The following is a 19,708-nucleotide window of genomic DNA, read 5'->3' as shown; positions in this document are numbered from 1 at the left end:
TTTCATTGTAGAATAAAATAGTTGATGTTTTCACTATGTAGAAAATAGTAAAAAAAAGATAAAACACCTTGTCAGTCAAGGGTTTAACACTTTTGACCGGTAGTGTAAATACTTCTGTCTGGAATGAAATAACTCGGACATGAATTATTAACCAAATCACTTTATTATGCATGCCCGTCTCTCTCTGCAGACATATACCCAACATTAAATACATGACATGGTGGGAATTCAGCATTGCTCAACATTGACGCACATGCTTTCATAAAATGATAGATATATTTACAAGATAAGCAACTTCTCTCCCAAATGTGAACATTCCCCGATCCCGTCCCCGATCCCGTCCCCGATCCCGTCCCACACCACAACCCTTTCAACATTCACCCACGTTTAAAAAGAACCTCAGCAACAAACAAAAAAACTAAAAAGGAAAAACACAACCCAGCAATATGGAGTCCATTACCTACATCAATAGGACAGCAAGAGAGGTCTATATACAAGGTAGTGATGCGTGGAGTCTCTGCCAGTCAGTGTGACAGACCAAAGCATGCCTTCGACTGATGGCTTTAAAAAAAGGAAACTAGTCTATACAACTTCCCAAGAAGATGAACCGCTTTCTATAGCACCTCCAAGAAAACCAATAAACATCATGGGCAGAATAGTTTCCACCCCCCCCCCCCTTCTTTTTTTGTTAGACAGGATTTTAGTAGTATATAAAAAACAAAAACAATAAGGCACAATTAACACTTTGACCATTTCATGTCCTGGGGATGATGATACCAACATCCAGTAGCGTGGTTTAGAAACAGTTGATTGATTAGAACTTTGTCAGCAGTCCTTCCCTTTGTATTCCCAATCAATCAATCAATCAATCAATCAATCAAGAGTGATTCTAAATATGTTGTGGCAAGGACCTTATCGGTTTCAGCATGACAATGCCCCCGGGCACAAAGCAAGGTCCATACAGAAATGGTTTGTCGAGACCTTTATGCCTCTGTTCACATTTACACAACAGGGACATAGTAAGGAAAATTCTATAAAAATGTTGTTTTTCCTTTTTCAAATATTCTAACAGCACAAAGACAAGTTAATGTCATTCAAATCCCCCTGAAACAGTTTCATCACTCATTTCTGTTAGTGGTGATCTGTATGGTGAGGAGTCAGGCCAGGGCCCAGCCATCCTGGACTGGGCCATCCAGGACTGGGCTATCCAGGACTGGGCTATCCAGGACTGGGCCATCCTGGACTGGGCCATCCAACCAGAGGAAAATTAGGGCTTGAGAGGGAAGCGAAGGAGGGCTTGAGAGGGAAGCGAAGGAGGGGGCTTGAGAGGGAAGCGAAGGAGGGGGCTTGAGAGGGGGGGAAGAGGGGGTGTGGGGGGTACAGATGCTGTCAGCTGTTTGGGTCAAGGCTTTGGTTGGTGGTGTGAACAGAACAGGGCAACAGTTCAGTCATGTTTCAGGTGGTCCTTGATGTCCTCCTCATCCGTGTATTCTGACGGCTCATCCCCGGGCTTTAACAGCCGACCAACATAATCGTATTTTTCTGAAATGAGAGATCACAAGGGTCAAATAAAACCACATTACACTCTAAATCGAGCACCAACATATATCCTACCAGGGCCTAAAACAAAGTAATGTGGTATATTGCTCAATTTAAATGTAATACTCTGACCTGAGTCTTTCGATCAAAATATCAGACAAAACATTCAGCTGGCCCTTTAAGGTTACCTTGGTAACGGGGAAATTCCTGTCATGTGTGCCTATGTCTCTTTGCTAGCAATAGATGCAAACCAACCTGGCTTGTGAACAAAACAATGTTTAAATAGCCAAAACACAAAAAGGACAAAGTCTCACTTTGGTAGACATTCGAGTAAATTAGACAAACTTTTATGCCTGTGCACATTGCTTCTAAAATCTTTCAGCAGCATTTCATTCAGTGCACACAGCCCCCTAGCTTTGCTGCGTGAGGTGGGATAGCTATAAATGGTAGGATTCAGATTGTCCATTACCAGCATGAAACAAAATGGCAGAAATACTTTTGAAAACAGCTACTGCAGCATTTACTCTGCTCACACTGTAAAGGCCTGAGTGTGACTACCTGCCATGGCTGGTGAATTAGACATTCTTAGCCGCCAACGGCAAAATCTACCCGCATTTTGGCAGGTGTTTTAGGCCCTGTATCCTACATATTGTTCATACAGCTTACCCATGAACTGCCTCTCCCACTCTCTGACTGACTCCATCTGAACAGCGTTGAGATCCGACAGGTCATCATACTCCTCCCTCAGGGCATCTTTCTCCAAACAGAACGTGGCCAGACCCCTCGATGCATCCCGGCCCGCAAAGATACCATATGGACCGTCTGTAGGAGAGAGACAGTTCAGTAAACAGAATATATACCTACTGAATTTAACTGTATGGTTCAGTTCTATAAACAGCCGTCTGTCGCAGGGATCCCCCACTACCACGGGCCGTCTGTCGCAGGGATCCCCCACTACCACGGGCCGTCTGTAGCAGGGATCCCCCACTACCACGGGCCGTCTGTAGCAGGGATCCCCCACTACCACGGACCGTCTGTAGCAGGGATCCCCCACTACCACGGACCGTCTGTAGCAGGGATCCCCCACTACCACGGACCGTCTGTAGCAGGGATCCTCAACTCGATCCAGTCGTGGAATGATTTCTTGCGTAGAAGGAAGGTCGGGGGGACCGAACATAATTACAAATAATTTGTAGACTGCAAATTGACCGCAAGAAGCCAAACAGATATTTGATTATGTTTTAATTTCAAACCTTGCTTACATTTGCATACGATCACATGGAAATACTTTTCCAAAATTAAAAATCACTTGGAGCCGATTTCCTGGTGTTAGTCTTATGTCTAACAAAGAAAATACTAAATAAATGAATATACAGTGCATTGGGAAAGTATTCAGACCTCTTCCCTTTTTCCACATTTTGTTACATTACAGCTTTAATCTGAAACGGATGAACCCCCCTGAATCTACCCAATAATCAGAACGCAAAAACACTGTCTGATTACTTAAGTATTCAGTACTTTGATGCACTTTTGGCAGCGATTACAGCTTTGAGTCTTCTTGGGTATGACGCTATAAGCCCGTCACACCTGTATTTGGTGAGTTTCTCCCATTCTTCTCTGCAGTTCCTCTCAAGCTCTGTCAGGTTGGATGGGGAGCGTCGCTGCACAGCTATTTTCAGGTCTCTCCAGAGATGTTCGATTGGGTTCAAGTCCGGGCTCTGGCTGGGCCACTCAAGGACATTCAGAGACTTGTCCCGAAGCCACTCCTGCGTTGTCTTGGCTGTGTTGTCCTGTTGGAAGGTGAACCTTCGCCCAAGTCTAAGGTCGTGAGCAGGTTCTTATCAAGGATCTCTGTACTTTTCTCTGTTAATCTTTCCCTCAAACCTGACTAGTCTTCCAGTCCATGCCGCTGAAAAGAATCCTGGCAGGCATGATACTGCCACCACCATGCTTCACTGAATCTTGAATCTCATGGTCTGAGTCATTCAGGTGCCTTTTGGCAAACTCCAAGCGGGCTGTCATGTGCCTTTAACTGAGAAGTTGCTTCCGTCTGGCCCGATAGGTGGAGTGCTGCAGAGATGGTTGTCCTTCTGGAAGGTTCTCCCATCTCCACAGGGGAATTCTGGAGCTCTGTCAGAGTGACCATCGGGTTCTTGGTCACCTCCCGGACCCAGGCCCTTCTCCCCCGATTGCTCAGTTTGGCCGAGCGGCCAGCTCTAGGAAGAGTCTTGGTGGTTCCAAACTTCTTCCATCTAAGAATGATGGAGGCCACTGGGGACCGTCAATGCTGCACAATCCTGTCGTCTTGGATCTCTACGGACAAGTCCTTCGACCTCATGGTTTGGTTTTTGCTCTGACATGCACTGTCAACTGTGGGACCTTATATAAACAGGTGTGTGCCTTTCCAAATCATGTCCAATCAATTGAATTTACCACAGGTGGACTCCAATCAAGTTGTAGAAACATCTCAAGGATGATCAATGGAAACAAGATGCACCTGAGCTCAATTTTCGAGTCTCATAGCAAAGGGTCTGAATACTTAAATATAAAAAAGATACCTTATTTACATAACAGTATAGAGATGAAACGGAAAGAACATTTCATATCACGACTATAGTGACAAATTATCACGGTTATCAGTACTATCAGTACCATCACGGTTATCAGTACCATCACATTATCACGTTATCAGTACCATCAGTACTATCACGTTATCAGTACTATCGGTACCATCACGGTTATCAGTACTATCACGGTTATCAGTACTATCACGGTTATCAGTACTATCACGGTTATCAGTACTATCAGTATTATCACGTTATCAGTACTCAGTATTATCACGTTATCAGTACTATCAGTGTTATCACGTTATCAGTACTATCAGTATTATCACGTTATCAGTACTATCAGTATTATCACGGTTATCAGTACTATCAGTATTATCACGTTATCAGTACTCAGTATTATCACGTTATCAGTACTATCAGTGTTATCAGTACTATCAGTGTTATCAGTATTATCACGTTATCAGTACTATCAGTGTTATCAGTACTATCAGTGTTATCAGTATTATCACGTTATCAGTACTATCACGGTTATCAGTACTATCAGTATTATCACGTTATCAGTACTATCACGGTTATCAGTACTATCAGTGTTATCAGTATTATCACGTTATCAGTACCATCAGCACTGTCATGACGTTGGCCTGTGGGTAAGGTTTATGACCCCCCCCCCCCCATAAATACCTTTCTCCCTTCCCCTCTCTGACCCTACTGAAGGACTTGAATAGCCTGTGTTAAATATAGAGAGTCTGGGAACATCAAACAAATGGGGGAAAGGAACCATATTTTGGTAATAGAACCAGTTGGAAATATGCGTTGGAACGTAATGAGTATGGATGTCAGTTCGGTTGTCATCTGAGACATTATGACTGATGACAGGACGACATAAACTGTACCTGAGAAAGTATACACCCTCTAGTTATCAGAGTAACATGGAATTGTTATGCAATTGAAATGTTTGATATTGAAATTGTTTGTTAGGAGATTAAATGTAATTTTAGCTTCCAAATGAGAGAATTGGGTTTTCATAAGGAAAGAGCCCTGCTTGATCAGTGGCCCACCCCTGTGAAGAGACAGGGGTTATAAACGATGAAACACCTCCTTCCCCCTCTCCACTATTTAAGCCTTTGACGAAAAGATAACCACATGTTCCAGTACGTGAGGTCTGCAGCCTCTACGTTAGAAGGACACACATGTCAAGTACAGAACTAAGCCAACCTCGGCGTGAGCTATGGTATGAACTGGTATGAACTTTGAGCTTATTCACTACAGAAGTGATACTTCCTAGCCGTTGAGTTAGCAGCGGCCGCTGTAGACGGGGGCTAGGAAAGGACGGACGACGGATCCAGTCTAACAGACGGACGAAGATACCACCACGTATCCAATTGACCACCAGAGACATTCTTCCGAGTAACAGGAATATCTGTTGGTCAACCCGGCCAGCATCTACGACCAATCTACCGAAGCGCAGCTCAGAGTAAATATTTATAGCATTTTCCTTTTCCAAATGGGCGGTAATTTAGAATGCATAAGATAATGTATTTACGATAGCATAGCTGCTGTTTCTGTGTTCCTAAATCTTCCCGCTCTTTCATTCAAGCCCAACCCCCTTTCCTTTGTGTAACCAGCCATCATGTATGACATCATTTGTATTCGGTGTATTTGTAATTCTGTGTGATTAGACAACCAGGTGGCGAATCGCATCTCTGCATGTCTGGCAGACATATCAGTGTGGATGACGGATCACCACCTCAAGCTGAACCTCGGCAAGACGGAGCTGCTCTTCCTCCCGGGGAAGGACTGCCCGTTCCATGATCTCGCCATCACGGTTGACAACTCCCTTGTGTCCTCCTTCCAGAGTGCTAAGAGCCTCGGCGTGACCCTGGACAACACCCTGTCGTTCTCCACTAACATCAAGGCGGTGACCCGATCCTGTAGGTTCATGCTCTACAACATTCGCAGAGTACGACCCTGCCTCACACAGGAAGCGGCGCAGGTCCTAATCCAGGCACTTGTCATCTCCCGTCTGGATTACTGCAACTCGCTGTTGGCTGGGCTCCCTGCTTGTGCCATTAAACCCCTACAACTCATCCAGAACGCCGCAGCCCGTCTGGTGTTCAACCTTCCCAAGTTCTCTCACGTCACCCCGCTCCTCCGCTCTCTCCACTGGCTTCCAGTCGAAGCTCGCATCCGCTACAAGACCATGGTGCTTGCCTCACGGAGCTGTGAGGGGAACGGCACCTCCGTACCTTCAGGCTCTGATCAGGCCCTACACCCAAACAAGGGCACTGCGTTCATCCACCTCTGGCCTGCTCGCCTCCCTACCTCTGAGGAAGCACAGTTCCCGCTCAGCCCAGTCAAAACTGTTCGCTGCTCTGGCACCCCAATGGTGGAACAAGCTCCCTCACGACGCCAGGACAGCGGAGTCAATCACCACCTTCCGGAGACACCTGAAACCCCACCTCTTTAAGGAATACCTGGGATAGGATAAAGTAATCCTTCTAACCCCCCCTTAAAGATTTAGATGCACTATTGTAAAGTGGTTGTTCCACTGGATATTATAAAGGTGAATGCACCAATTTGTAAGTCGCTCTGGATAAGAGCGTCTGCTAAATGACTTAAATGTAAATGTATTTGGTAAATAAATAATTAAACCCAATTTGGTATTGCTGATTCAACTTGTTAGCCAGGGTTCGTGAAGATAGCCAAGAATTTACAACTTTCATTATGAGACTGAAAATAAGATAAGGGTTAATATTGACTGCTATCGATGTAAAATATTACAAAGTATTTTAAGAGTTTATTCGGAAGATAACGGCTCTATAAACGTTCTTCCGTGGTGCCCCGATTTTCTAGTTAATTACATTTACATGATTAGCTTAATCAGGTAATATTAATTACAGAGAAAGGATTTTATAGAATACCATGTCATATCACTTAACCTCTATGGGCTACCTACTCAACAGCCAGTTGAATCCTGTGGCGCGTTATTCAAATCCTTAGATATGCTATTACTTCAATTTTTCAAAAATATGACTATTTTACACCATTTTAAAGATAAGACTCTCGTTAATCTAACCACACTGTCCGATTTCAAAAAGGCTTTACAACGAAAGCAAAACATTAGATTATGTCAGCAGAGTACCGAGCCAGAAATAATCAGACACCCATTTTTCAAGCTAGCATATAATGTCACAAACCCAAACCACAGCTAAATGTAGCACTAACCTTTGATGATCTTCATCAGATGACAACCCTAGGACATTATGTTATACAATACATGCATGTTTTGTTCAATCAAGTTCGTATTTATATCAAAAACCAGCTTTTTACATTAGCATGTGACTAGCATGTGACTAGCATTCCCACCGAACACTGCCGGTGAATTTACTAAATTACTCACGATAAACGTTCACAAAAAGCATAACAATTATTTTAAGAATTATAGATACAGAACTCCTCTATGCACTCGATATGTCCGATTTTAAAATAGCTTTTCGGTGAAAGCACATTTTGCAATATTCTCATTAGATAGCCCGGCATCACAGGGCTAGCTATTTAGACACCCAGCAGGTTTAGCACTCATCAAAGTCAGATTTACTATAAGAAAAATGTTCTTACCTTTGTTGTCTTCGTCAGAATGCACTCCCAGGACTTCTACTTCAATAACAAATGTTGGTTTGGTCCAAAATAATCCATCGTTATATCCAAACAGCGGCGTTTTGTTCGTGCGTTCTATACACTATCCTAAAGGCTAAATAAGGGTGACGAGCATGGCGCAATTCGTGACAAAAGAATTCTAAATATTCCATTACCGTACTTCGAAGCATGTCAACCGCTGTTTAAAATCAATTTTAGCGATAATATTCCGACCGGGAATCTGCGTTTAGATAAACAGACAAAGGAAAAGAAAGCATTCGGTCGAAGCGGGCACGCGCCTAAGCCCATAGTACTCTGAGTGGCCACTTGCCAAAAGAGATAAAGTGTTGGCAAGCCAGAGTCTGCCTCGATATCGTTCAACGTTTTCCCGGGCTCTGAGACCCTATGGAAGACGTAGGAAGTGTCACGTTATTGCACAGATCCTGAGTCTTCAATAAAAAGAGCCAAGATGAAACACTACTTCTCAGACAGGCCACTTCCTGCTTGAAATCTTCTCAGGTTTTGGCCTGCCATAGGAGTTCTGTTATACTCACAGACACCATTCAAACAGTTTTAGAAACTTTAGGGTGTTTTCTATCCAAAGCCAATAATTATATGCATATTCTAGTTACTGGGTAGGAGTAGTAACCAGATTAAAATCGGGTACGTTTTTTATCCAGCCGTGTCAATACTGCCCCCTATCCCCAACAGGTTAATCCGGCATAGCCAAAGACACAACAGTACTATCAGTATTATCACGTTATCAGTACTATCAGTATTATCACGTTATCAGTGTTATCAGTACTATCAGTATTATCACATTATTATGTTCATCAGTACTATCAGTATTATCCCGTTATCAGTACTATCAGTATCATCACGTTATCAGTACTATCAGTATCATCAGTACTATCAGTATCATCACGTTATCAGTATTATCAGTACTATCACGGTATTGTTAATGTGCTGGAAATGTTCAAAAAGTACTATCACGGTATTGTTAATGTGCTGGAAATGTTCAAAAAGTACTGATACACTGAAATTTCACCCGTTTTCTATTGAAAACCAACAAAATTAGCAGCACTGCACTTTTTGTGTGCATAAACATTAAAGATGACACCATGTGGCCATGAGAGGTAAGGTTCCCTAGTGCAGGTTTTAATCAACAACCTTAAGTAAGCAAATCAAACAAACAAACAAACAAAATTACCAGCACTTGGTTGCAGCCGGCCTTTTAAAACACTTGGTTGCAGCCGGCCTTTTAAAACACTTGGTTGCAGCCGGCCTTTTAAAACACTTGGTTGCAGCCTGCCTTTTAAAACACTTGGTTGCAGCCGGCCTTTTAAAACACTTGGTTGCAGCCGGCCTTTTAAAACACTTGGTTGCAGCCGGCCTTTTAAAACACTTGGTTGCAGCCGGCCTTTTAAAACACTTGGTTGCAGCCGGCCTTTTAAAACACTTGGTTGCAGCCGGCCTTTTAAAACACTTGGTTGCAGCCGGCCTTTTAAAACACTTGGTTGCAGCCGGCCTTTTAAAACACTTGGTTGCAGCCGGCCTTTTAAAACACTTGGTTGCAGCCGGCCTTTTAAAACACTTGGTTGCAGCCGGCCTTTTAAAACACTTGGTTGCAGCCTGCCTTTTAAAACACTTGGTCTAGTGTCTGTGTCACAACTGTAGATGGACCAGTAGCGTCACTGGGTTTGCCTGCAGCACGCCCACTCTGTAAACAAGGGAATAGAAAATATATTAGTTACATTTATAATTATTAACTCACGTCTTTCTTCTGTGTTGCATTTGAGTATATGCAAAATGACCCCATGCAAGATTTACATAAATACAAAATGAGTCTTAAGACGGCGATTAACTGCAATGAGCCCAACAATTTGACATAAATACAGGAGTCTTTGTACAGGAGTATACAGTGATTCTCCTGTTGGAACACTTTTTACAACCAAGTCGACGACTGAAGGATTTTAAATGAATAAAATATGTAGGTTGGGTGACTAAACTACATCACGTGTTGGCGAATAGAGTCTGCAGACACACGACTCGTACAGCAGCAGAACGACGTGCAGTGTTTTTACAAGAGTAGGTAAGACTGGAAGCTTCAGTTTACATTGACAAGCTATTAGTAAGTTAGACGGACAAACCATTACATTTTCCCCCGTTCCCAAGTCCCCCACATCATGCATGGAGTTAAATTAACTTACTTTGCATTCGCTATAAAGTTGTGGATGATGGTCACAAAAAAAATGACTCGAGAGATGAGTTGTTGTCCTCTTTCGCAGAGATTTTCATTTTTTGTTGTTGCATGTTCTGCAGACAGGGTGACCATCTTCGATTTAAGTTTCCCTCAGCACTCTTGTAAAAACCCAAAATACGACCACACTTCAGATGTAGTCCTCTTAGAAGGCTAAAAAACCTCCTGAGCGCTGTCGCTGCCTCCCGCCGTGTTTCCACACAAAACAAACCCCGCGTTGCAGCTGCATCAGACTGTTGCTAACTTCGGTTGATGCTGGACAGTATTTACAGTGAGTTTTTCAAACCGCGGTAATCAAACACGGTTTTAATGATAATTAAAATTTGAAACAGTAATACTAACCGTCGGGAATTTTACCGTGGTTTATTGTGAAACTGGTAACTGTTTCATCCCGAATACAGTAAAAAGTTGACACCTACTCATTCAAGGGTTTTTCTTCAAATTTTGACTATTTTCTACATTGTAGAATAATAGTGAAGACATCAAATCTATGAAATAACACATATAGAATCATAGTAGTAACTAGAAAAGTCCTAAACAAAATATGTTTTATATTCTTCGAAGTAGCCACCCTTTGCCTTGACGACAGCTTTGCACACTCTTGGCATTCTCTCAACCAGCTTCCATCATCTGGAATGCATTTCAATTAACAGGTGTGCCTTGTTAAGTGAATTTGTGTAATTTCTTTCCTTCTTAATGCGTTTGAGCCAATCAGTTGTGTTGTGACAAGGTAGGGCTATCTTCTGTATACCACCCCTATTTGGTAAAAGACCAAGTCCATATTATGGCAAAAACAGCTCAAGCAAAGAGAAATGACAGTCCATCATTACTTTAAGACATGAAGGTCAGTCAATCTGGAAAATTTCAAGAACTTTGAAAGTATCTTCAAGTGCAGTCACAAAAACCATCAAGCGCTATGATGAAACTGGCTCTCATGAGGACCGCCACAGGAAAGGAAGACCCAGAGTTCCCTCTGCTGCAGAGGATAAGTTCAGTAGCGTTAACGGCACCTTAGATAGCAGCCCAAATAAATGCTTCACAGAGTTCAAGTAACAGACACATCTCAACATCAGCTGTTCAGAGGAGACTGCGTGAATCAGGCCTTCATGGTCAAATTGCTGCAAAGAAACCACTACTAAAGGACACCAATAAGAAGAAGAGACTTGCTTGAGCCAAGAAACACGAGCAATGGACATTAGACCGGTGGAAATCTGTCCTTTGGTCTGATGAGTCCAGATTTTTGGTTCCAACCACCGTGTCTTCGTGAGACAATTTGTTCACCTACTCTCTCTCTGCATGTGTGGTTCCCACCGTGAAGCATGGAGGAGGAGGTGTGATGGTGCTTTGCTGGTGATATTGTCAGTGATTCATTTAGAATTAAAAAGGCACATTTAACCAGCATGGCTACCACAGCATTCTGCAGCGATACATAATCCCATCTGGTTTGCGCTTAGTGGGACTATCATTTGTTTTTCAACAGGACAATGACCCAACACACCACCAGGCTGTGTAAGGGCTATTTGACCAAGGAGGGTGATGGAGTGCTGCATCAGATGACCTGGACTCCACAATCACCTGACCTCAACCCAATTGAGATGGTTTGGGATGAGTTGGACCGCGGAGTCAAGGAAAAGCAGCCAACAAGTGCTCAGCATATGTGGGAACTCCTTCAAAACTGTTGGAAAAGTATTCCAGGTGAAGCTGGTTGAGAGAATGCCAAGCGTGTGCAAAGCTGTCAACAAGGCAAAGGGTGGCAACTTTGAAGAATCTAAAATAACTTTTTTGGTTACTACACGATGCAATGTGTTATTTCATAGTCGTCTTCCCTATTATTATAAAATGAAGGAAAAAGGAAACCGCACTCTTGATAGTATCACTGATATTTAATAAGCTTTACGTATCGGCCTCACGGCCTTCCTCAGAGCTTTTGCGATAAAAAAAAAAAAAAACAGCACCCCTATGTAGCCCCACCCACATCCGTTCCACGCATGGAAAGGGGTTGGAGGCGAAGGAAAAATAAATAGGTGCTACCAAACATAACAATATGCATTTCACAAACACCACAAAGTGTATAAATAAGACGCATTAAACACGTCCATAAAACCACAATGAGGACACAGCAAGTTTTCATTCATCATTGGGTACATCGTACGAAAAGCATCAGAGGAATCTGAAATGGGGACATATTTCAAATTCACAACATAACACACAGAGGCATTTCATCATTAAGACCATTAGGAAATAATGTCTGGAGGGTGAAAATCCCAAAACATTCTCTTTTGCTCAAGAGTATTATTAATATCACCTCCCCTGTCTGACATCTTAACTTTCTCTATACCACAAAATCTAAAGATAGAAATGTCATGTTTTAGGTCATCATTAGGTCAAAAGCTCTGAGGAAGACCGTGAGGCCGATATGTAAAGCTTATTAAAGATCAGTGATACCATCAAGAGCAGTGTGCGGTTTCCTTTATCCTTATTCAACTGTTGCCATGCACATGCAAAAAGATTGCTCAGATGTGCGAGTGCCTTTGAATTTTGTATTATAAAATGTATAAAATAGTAAAAAGAAAAACCCTTGAATGAGTAGGTGTCCAAACTTTTGACTGGTACTGTACATTTGCAATCAAAAAAAGTACCTGTTTTTTGCTTCATCATTACGGGGTATTGTGACGTCATTACGGGGTATTGCGACGTCATTACGGGGTATTGCGACGTCATTACGGGGTATTGCGACGCCATTACGGGGTATTGTGACGTCATTACGGGGTATTGTGATGTCATTACGGGGTATTGCGACGTCATTACGGGGTATTGTGACGCCATTACGGGGTATTGTGTGTAGATTGATGAGGATTCTTTTTTTATTTGATCTATTTTAGATTAAGTCTAACTTACCAAAATGTGGAAAAAGTCAAGAGGTCTGACAACTTTCCGAATGCACTGCAAGTATTGAAATTTAGGCCCAAGTAAGTTAAGGTGTTAAGACTAAACAGGATGCGCTCTTAGCCCTACAGCTTGATGGTGGTTATACAAGTCTGCTATACTAAGCCTACTAATGATATTATTATCATCATTATAATAATGTCAACAATAAGTAGAACAAGGAAAAAGGAGGGTTATTGTTATAATTTCACAATTTGGAACAGTCTAAACCAGGGATGCATGATATATCGGTGAACATAGCGTAAATCAGCCGATATTAGCTACAAATGCCAACATCGGTATCGGCCGATGTCTAGTTTAACGCCCGATGTCAAAGCTGACGTACCTATATAACGAAGGTACAGGTAAAGTGTTGTGCTGTACGTGCAACCCAGTGTTCCTAAACTAGCCCACAATGTCTGCTGTGTGGATCGAGAAGTCAACAAGTCAAAATTTCAGCGTGACAACTCAAAGGCGAAATCCATTAAAGCCAAGATAATGGAATTCATTGCCCTTGACAATCAACCGTTCTCTGTCGTGGGTGATGTTGGCTTTCGCCGACTGGTCGAGCACCGGTACACACTACCAAGTGCGCTATTTTTCAGATGTTGCCCTACCGGAGTAACACAGTAATAGCGTCACTGCTATTAGCATCACGACATACATACTACGGAACGCCGTTAGCGTGTCAAAAAACACATTAGCACTGTCAAAGCTGTACAAAAAAAATGTCAGCAAACAAGCGAACACCGTCCACGTACGATGTGTTTACAATACCGCGCTGGTAATAAAGCATTATTTGTTCGACCGCAACTTCTGGGGTAGCTAGCGTTAGCTTGGTACCTAGCTAGCACCAATACAACCAGCCTGAAAACAATGACCAGTAAAAACTGCAGTCATTTTCATTCTTAGCAATGATTTAGGAATCCTTGTAAGTATTAGCTATGTTGACACTTGTTCACCTATTGAACTTCTGTTCATGAAAATAAATAGATAGCTGTTAAGTACCTGGCTAATTGCCAATCACATTATAAAGTCAAGAGAAGAAAAAGCCTGGAAGGAGGAGAGAGACTAGAAATGATTCGGTTGACCGTTTTATGTGTGGATTAATTGGTGGAGTAGAGGACCTTGTGCATTTCAGGTCAAATAACAACTCAATGTTTATATCCCAGGACCAATTAGCTAGCAACAGTAAGCTAGCTAAATAGGACAAATTACCTAGCAAGTGCAAGCTAGCTAGCTAAATTGCCATACATGTTTAATGCTTTTCGACCTGACCCCAAATTAATATAATTGGTTCAGAGTTTTTGATATTTTAACCTGCGGGTTGTGATCGCGTTTGATGTGGGGGGGACAACATACATTTATGCACGATGGCGCATGTGCTCAGCCGGTTTGGGTTCCGTGTTAGACCGCTGCGTCCCTGTGTGTGTTAACTATACTAGGATGCTGCGTCCCTGTGTGTTAACTATACTAGGATGCTTAAAAGGCCGCAAAACATTTTTCTATCGGTATTGTTTTTTTTGGCAAGGAAAATATTGGATATTGGCCAAAAATGTCACATCGGTGCATCACTAGTGTAAACAATAAATGAATGATAAATAATACCAGAGGCTGGTCTAAAGACTTTATTACAGCAAAGATTAAAAACAGCCGAATTTGTGAAATTGTTGCATGAGAATTGGTGCTCACAGAATCAGTAGACTATCAACCAAACAGTCAAACAGAAGCATGATCTATCTCAATTCTGTACATATACAGCATATGGATGAGTCGTAAAGCCCGGCACATTAACAGTAAGGCAATGGATTATAGACATAATTAAGTTGGAGTTTCCTCTCTCCTCCCTTTCCTTAGACAATAAGTCAAGGTCTGTTCCCTCTCTCCTCCCTTTCCTTAGACAATAAGTCAAGGTCTGTTTCCTCTCTCCTCCCTTTCCTTAGACAATAAGTCAAGGTCTGTTCCCTCTCTCCTCCCTTTCCTTAGACAATAAGTCAAGGTCTGTTCCCTCTCTCCTCCCTTTCCTTAGACAATAAGTCAAGGTCTGTTCCCTCTCTCCTCCCTTTCCTTAGACAATAAGTCAAGGTCTGTTCCCTCTCTCCTCCCTTTCCTTAGACAATAAGTCAAGGTCTGTTCCCTCTCTCCTCCCTTTCCTTAGACAATAAGTCAAGGTCTGTTCCCCCTCTCCTCCCTTTCCTTAGACAATAAGTCAAGGTCTGTTTCCTCATCTCCTCCCTTTCCTTAGACAATAAGTCAAGGTCTGTTTCCTCTCTCCTCCCTTTCCTTAGACAATAAGTCAAGGTCTGTTTCCTCATCTCCTCCCTTTCCTTAGACAATAAGTCAAGGTCTGTTTCCTCTCTCCTCCCTTTCCTTAGACAATAAGTCAAGGTCTGTTCCCTCTCTCCTCCCTTTCCTTAGACAATAAGTCAAGGTCTGTTTCCTCATCTCCTCCCTTTCCTTAGACAATAAGTCAAGGTCTGTTCCCTCTCTCCTCCCTTTCCTTAGACAATAAGTCAAGGTCTGTTTCCTCATCTCCTCCCTCTGCTGCTGCCTCCGCCACATTGTTCTCAACACCAATATGCTGGTTAACTTTGCTAGCTAACGTTGCTAGCTAACGTGATATGATCTCAAAACCGTTAGATATCAGTAGGATAATTTAGCCATTATTACAGAGTCCTACGAGGAAGACTACATCTGCGTTTTAAAGGACTGACATGAGCATGATACCGCCCATCTGCCTATGAAAGGGCTTTTTGTTTGAATATAGAAGGTGATGTATAGGAACTGTGATATTTCTGCTGTGTGCAGCCTTGACAGATCCCATGGGATGATGCAGCGCTGATAAGCCTATTCTTTGCCATGTTACAGCCCTGTTCAGACAGGTTTTTACTAGACGTTGGTTTTGTAATTATTATACAAGCATGTGCGTTATTCCAGAGGACGATTCATACATGATTCGTTTTTTTTCTTCTGAACTGCCCTCTGTAATTCTTAATATTTTCACATTTAAATTGACTCGTGACGGAAGCCTGGATGTTTTTATTGTATACGTCACGTCTAGACAATAATACGCTACACTGACAACTCGTGCTTGGCTGCCAAATGTACTGTATCGGTCTCCCCATGACATTTAAAAGTGTGATCATAATCATCATTTTAGCAATCCATCCATGGTAGATGCCCTTCCACACGGGTCCCGTGTGGCTCAGTTGGTAGAGCATGGTGTTTGCAACGCCAGGGTTGTGGGTTCGATTCCCACGGGGGACCAGTACGGAGAAGAAAAAAAAAATGGATGAAATGTATGCATTTACTACTGTAAGTCGCTCTGGATCAGAGCGTCTGCTAAATGACTAAAATGTAAATGTAAAATGTATAACAATGCACCTCATTCTATTTGAGCAGCTGAACAGTATTTGCACTTGACTGTTTACAGATGAGAAAGTGAACTTGCCATTTCCCAAAAGTTTAGTGGTATGCTGCTTTGTGATCTATTGCCTCGGACAGGACTCTCCAACCCTGTCTGTGTAGAGTCACCATCCTGTAGGTTTTCACTCCAACACTAATCTAGTGCATCTGATTTAAATAATTACCTGGTTGATGAACTGAATCAGGTTAGTTACAACTGGGGTTGTAGTGAAAACCTACAGGAAGGTAGCTTTCCAGGAAGAGGTTGGAGAGCCTAGACCTAGGACGCCAAAAGCCAGCCAGGGTTTCTTTAAATAAGCTATTTACATTTACATTTTAGTCATTTAGCAGACGCTCTTATCCAGAGCAACTTACAGTAGTAAATGCATACATTTCATGCATTTTTTTTCTCCGTACTGGTCCCCCGTGGGAATCGAACCCACAACCCTGGCGTTGCAAACACCATGCTGGCGTTGCAAACACCATGCTCTACCAACTGAGCCACAGGTAAGACGATTTAGGCCCAATTAAACTGATGTATTTGGTGACGTTCAACTTCAATCCACTGGCACTATGAAGAATTGCTTAGCCACACTCATTGATAGCCTAATATATACTTTAATATACTTTTGGTGAGTTTGAGGCATTGCAAGATTACCAAGATTTAGCCTATGCACACGGTTCTGACCCTCTCCCTCGCCCGCCCGCCCCTCTCCCCCCCTCACCCTCTCTCCTCCCTCGCCCGCCCCCCCTCTCCCTCCCCTCGCCCGCCGCCCCTCTCCCCCTCGCCCGCCGCCCCTCTCCCTCGCCCGCCGCCCCTCTCCCTCGCCCGCCCCTCTCCCTCGCCTCTCCCTCGCCCGCCCCTCTCCCGCCCCTCTCCCTTGTCGCCATGACAAACACCAGTTTGGTCTTCGGACTGTTGCGTGTAGAATAGCTCAGCCTACTCATTGACAGCCCCTACATTAGTGAACTTGTACGAGTCATTGCAAGCCAAGAAATTGCAAAATACAGCATTGCGATAGCCTATATATTTTTTGTTTAAAAAGGCAAGTCAGTTAAGAACAAATTCTTAATTACAATGACGGCCTAACAGGCCTCCCCTAACCAGGACAACGCTGGGCCAATTGTGCCCCGCCCTATATGACTCCCGATCACGGCCAGTTGTGATACAGCCCGGGATCGAACCAGGGTCTACAGTGAGGCCTCTAGCACTGAGATGCAGTGCCTTAGACCGCTGCGCCAAACGGGAGCCATTTTTGCTGACCGGTTATGACGGTCTGCCCCGTGGCCGACATGCCTACCCCTCCCATCTCGCTCTTCCTCCTGTGAAACATGGGAGTGTGTTCCAAGTAGACTACGGTTTCCTCTTCTGCAAAAAATACTGAATCTTAGGAGTCGATTCCAAGCTTTGACACCCAGAAATAGGAGTCCACGGACAAGAAGTCGATTCTTTTGGAGTCGACTCCCCACCACTAACTAACAGGGGCTCGGGTTTTGACACGCTTTAGGGAATAACTAGCTAGATAGCTAACGTTAATTAACTAACGTTAGTTTACTCTTGGTCCCCGTTGAAGCAAACGCTAATCAGTCTGTTTAGCTAACGAGTTAATCTGCATTTGTACCTTACCTATGTAACAACAAGTAACGCAAACGTTAACGCTAAGTTAACTTGAACTAGCTAGTTACATTAACATTAAATCACCAGCTAGCTAACGCTAGCTAGGTCTATAGTTGCATACTACATTTTTTTTAAAACAACCTCTGATGCAGGTTTTTGTGGACATTTCCGTAATACTTTAACTGGGTGATGTAACGTTAGCTAGTTAACATGCGTCAGTGTAGCGTTGCTTTTGTAGCTAGCTCAACTAGCGTTAGCCAGCTAACCTAAACTAGTACAGTAAGCATGCACACGTGTCTAACTACAACCTAGAATAAACTAACTAAAAGTTAACTAAACAAGCCAGTGCCAGACTAACTAACCAGCTAAGTTAGTTGGCTAACGGTGCTAAATAAAAACAGTAAAATTAACTGTTTAGGTAGCTAGCTGCTAACTTGCTTTAAATGGAGTTAGTTAGCAGGCTAACTTTACCGAGCTAGTAGAAGCTAACTATTGCGCACAAACAACCGATGGTCATCCAGTGTGTTTTATTTCCCGTTACCGGATTCTTACCTCGGCCATAAAACGTTTTTCCGGTGGTAACATCGAATACTTTCATATTGACAGCCATCATGATGCGGGGGTTTTGCAGTCCATCGTATTCCCCAAGTTGCTCCAAAGTGAAATCCCGTCTTCTCATTTTCGGAAGAGACGAGGCCTCGCTTCGTTTAGCGGCGTCAGTACCAATCCGTTTACCCCATCGTCGATAAATAACATAGCAGATCGTAACAAGTAAAACTAAAATAGTTAAATTTAATAACATCCCGCCGAGACTGAAGGAGTCCGAGTCGTCTGAAGTCCCCAGCCCTCCACTCGCCCTGTCTCCATCGTCCGCCATATTGTCGATAGCTTCCTTTACCCACAAAACACCCCTCATTTGGGGCTCCTCATCCAATATGATTGGCCTGCGTCAATAATTCAGGGACAAACACAACACGACAAAATTGCTATTTGTTGAAGTGAAAAGTGACAATTTGTGTTTTTTTTTTTTTGTTAGGCGAGGGAATGCAATTAGCAGTTTCTTAAGGGCACTAAACACATTTAGAGTAAGGATTAAGGACAGGTATTTCTTGTGAAATAAATAACAATAGTTTGTAGGCATTTTATTTAACAACGCTTTTTTTTTCTCCCCCCTGATGCAAATCAATTTATTGCATCCGCCATGGATTCCAGTTTCATAATATTACCTTCTGTCCTAGCTGTGTTGCCGTAGTTTTGAAGTAAAAGCGGAAACCAGGACTTATTTTAGGCCATTTTTCACCCTGACAGTTCCTAATAGTTATTGAACGCGGTGTTCCCAACCCATCAATGCTAGCTTCGCTGTTGGTAGCAATGACATTTACTAGCGTAAACCTGGTGGGTTAAACCTCACGTAACTTGACATTAACAGCCACTTAGTGAAACCACAGATATAACAAAGAGACAGATATTTCACCAGATGTTTAAATGTGAAGCTTCCGGTTAGCGTTTCCGCTCTCTACCAAATATGGTAGTGACAGGAAGCCCAGTGGGAGAAGATGGAACGAGATGGATTTTGGCCGAAATTCTGCACATTTTCTCATCGGTAAAAAATTTAATCTCAATACAGTTTTTGGTTTCCAAAACTAGAATCTGTTACGAACAGTGGACTACGTGTCGTAGACATAATCCTTTGACAAAGGTGTACACTTTTTTTTTTGCGTTGTTTAGAAGGAGTAAAAAGGCGAATTGAATTATTGC

At 42.8% G+C, this 19,708-nt stretch overlaps 1 protein-coding gene across 1 annotated transcript; it reads right to left on the bottom strand.

Annotated features, from left to right (window-relative positions):
- Positions 1 to 144: 144 nt before the first annotated feature.
- Positions 145 to 18,864, bottom strand: LOC106601271 (membrane-associated progesterone receptor component 2). The gene is made up of 3 exons (XM_014193723.2): positions 18,503 to 18,864; positions 2,206 to 2,361; positions 145 to 1,542 (listed from the first exon to the last, which is right to left on the bottom strand). The coding sequence occupies exons 1-3, from the start codon at positions 18,825 to 18,827 to the stop codon at positions 1,445 to 1,447; spliced, it is 579 nt and encodes a 192-aa protein (XP_014049198.2). The 5' UTR covers positions 18,828 to 18,864; the 3' UTR covers positions 145 to 1,444.
- Between the last annotated feature and the right edge of the window lie 844 nt (positions 18,865 to 19,708).

This window comes from Salmo salar, chromosome ssa01 (assembly GCF_905237065.1).
Source record: "Salmo salar chromosome ssa01, Ssal_v3.1, whole genome shotgun sequence".
NCBI lineage: Eukaryota > Metazoa > Chordata > Actinopteri > Salmoniformes > Salmonidae > Salmo > Salmo salar.
The sequence above is the reverse complement of the archived record's forward strand: the minus strand, read 5'-3'. Positions and strand labels throughout refer to the sequence as shown.